The 1915-nt window shown below is 20.4% G+C and overlaps 1 protein-coding gene across 1 annotated transcript; it reads left to right on the top strand.

Annotated features, from left to right (window-relative positions):
• Positions 1-781, top strand: PRSY57_0008300 (f-actin capping protein beta subunit, putative; the record flags this gene model as incomplete). The annotated part of the gene is made up of 1 exon (XM_012906235.2): positions 1-781. A coding segment is annotated over one exon (781 nt), but the record flags the coding sequence as incomplete, so codon positions are not given.
• Between the last annotated feature and the right edge of the window lie 1134 nt (positions 782-1915).

A 1915-nucleotide genomic window follows, 5' to 3' on the forward strand; every position in this document is an offset into this window, starting at 1 on the left:
TAAAGAAGGGAGTATAAAAATAAACTATGATAAGGAAGAGAATAAATATTACTTAGGTAATATGTTTAATAAAGAAAAAGATTCATACAGATCACCATACACAAATATATATTTTCCTGAACATTATATAAATAGTTATGTTCCTCCAGAACATTTAAGAACATTAGAAATTTTATATAATAACATTTTCGACAGATATAGAAAAGCATATTATATGAATGGATTATCCTCAGTATACTTATGGCCTAATCCTATAGAAGATGGATTTGTTGCATGTTTTTTAATAAAAAAAGAAGAAATATTTGATAAAGAAACAAATATAGAATGGGAAGCAACACATTTAATACAAGTCAATATAAGAAATTTAAATGTATATTATCAAATATCATGTACAATAAATTTCGAAATAAAAAAATATAATGACAACCTTTTATTGTCTGGTAATATAAATAAAGCATTAGAAAATTCAAAAAAAGTAACAGATTTATATTTAATTAAAGATCAATATTTCCATATGGAAAATATGGGATATCTTATTGAATGTATGGAAAATTCATTGAGGAAAAGTATTGAATATATTTATATATTAAAAATACAGGATATGCTTAATTCAATTAAACATTATAATTTCACAAACCATCTTACATATAATAACAGTAATAAAAATATATCCAACATTTCTAATAGTCTTATATTCTCTAGAGAATATATACAAAAGGAACTCCAAACAAAAATCAAACAAGTCAGAAAAAAAAAAAAAGAAAAAAAAAGTATATTTTAAGCGTGAATATCTTTTTTTAATCATAATCTATATATTTCTCTCGGAAAATACTATGTACATACATTTTTGTGACAACATCAATGGAACTCTTAAACGGTGTAAATACCGGGGGAAAAAAAAAAAATAAAAAAAATAAAAAAAAAAAAAAATGCACACATATACATATATATATATATATATATATATATACATATACACATCTGTACATATTCCTTTTTATCATGAGTCATGTGCGCCTGTACACCAAATTGTACTATTCAACATAACGTAATGTATTTTTATGCAACATTATTTTATAATGTAATCATGTTTGATGTTATACGTAAACATCAGGATTATCAATATATGAAATTTTTTGTTACAACAAAGTGATGAACATTATACATATAATATAATTAATATAATTTTTTTCTACAAATAAGTACGCTTGAAGAAAAAAAAAAAAATAATAATAATAAATATTTAGTGTATCCTATATATTCCTTATGTTAATTAAAACACAAACTAATATTTTCATTTCAAATATATATATATATATATATATATGTATGTATAATTATTCTTTTCATTTCACTTTTTTGCTCCTTTTGAAACATTCTAGGTCAGAATAAAAAATAAGACGCTTTGCCATCTTATATATATTTTTTTTTTTCTTTTTTCTTTTTTTTTTCAATTAATTTATATTTTATTTTAAAATTCCTGGATCATACAAGTAAAAATCAAAATGGAAAAAGGACGCATACATATTGAAATGTTTTTTTTTTTTTTTTGTGAGAATGGAAATATGACTAAAGCTACAAGAATGATTTGAGAACATGATAAATAAATTGTACAATTTTTAGTACATGAATAAATAAATAAATATATACATATATATATATATATATATATATTAATATATTTACAATTTTATATTTATATATCTACATACATATTTTGGTGTGTGAGAATATTTTAATAAAATCACCAAAATTTCATCTTATAGGAATAACATTCAATTTATATCAACATTTTAAAGGCATGTCTTATGCTTTTTATTTTTCATAACCTTTAGGTATATATGTAGGATAATACATACAATAAAAATGCTTTTTTTTTTTTTTTTTTTTTTTTAAAAAAAAAAATATATTAATA

The sequence above is a fragment of the Plasmodium reichenowi genome, assembly GCF_001601855.1.
Source record: "Plasmodium reichenowi strain SY57 chromosome Unknown, whole genome shotgun sequence".
Taxonomy (NCBI): domain Eukaryota; phylum Apicomplexa; class Aconoidasida; order Haemosporida; family Plasmodiidae; genus Plasmodium; species Plasmodium reichenowi.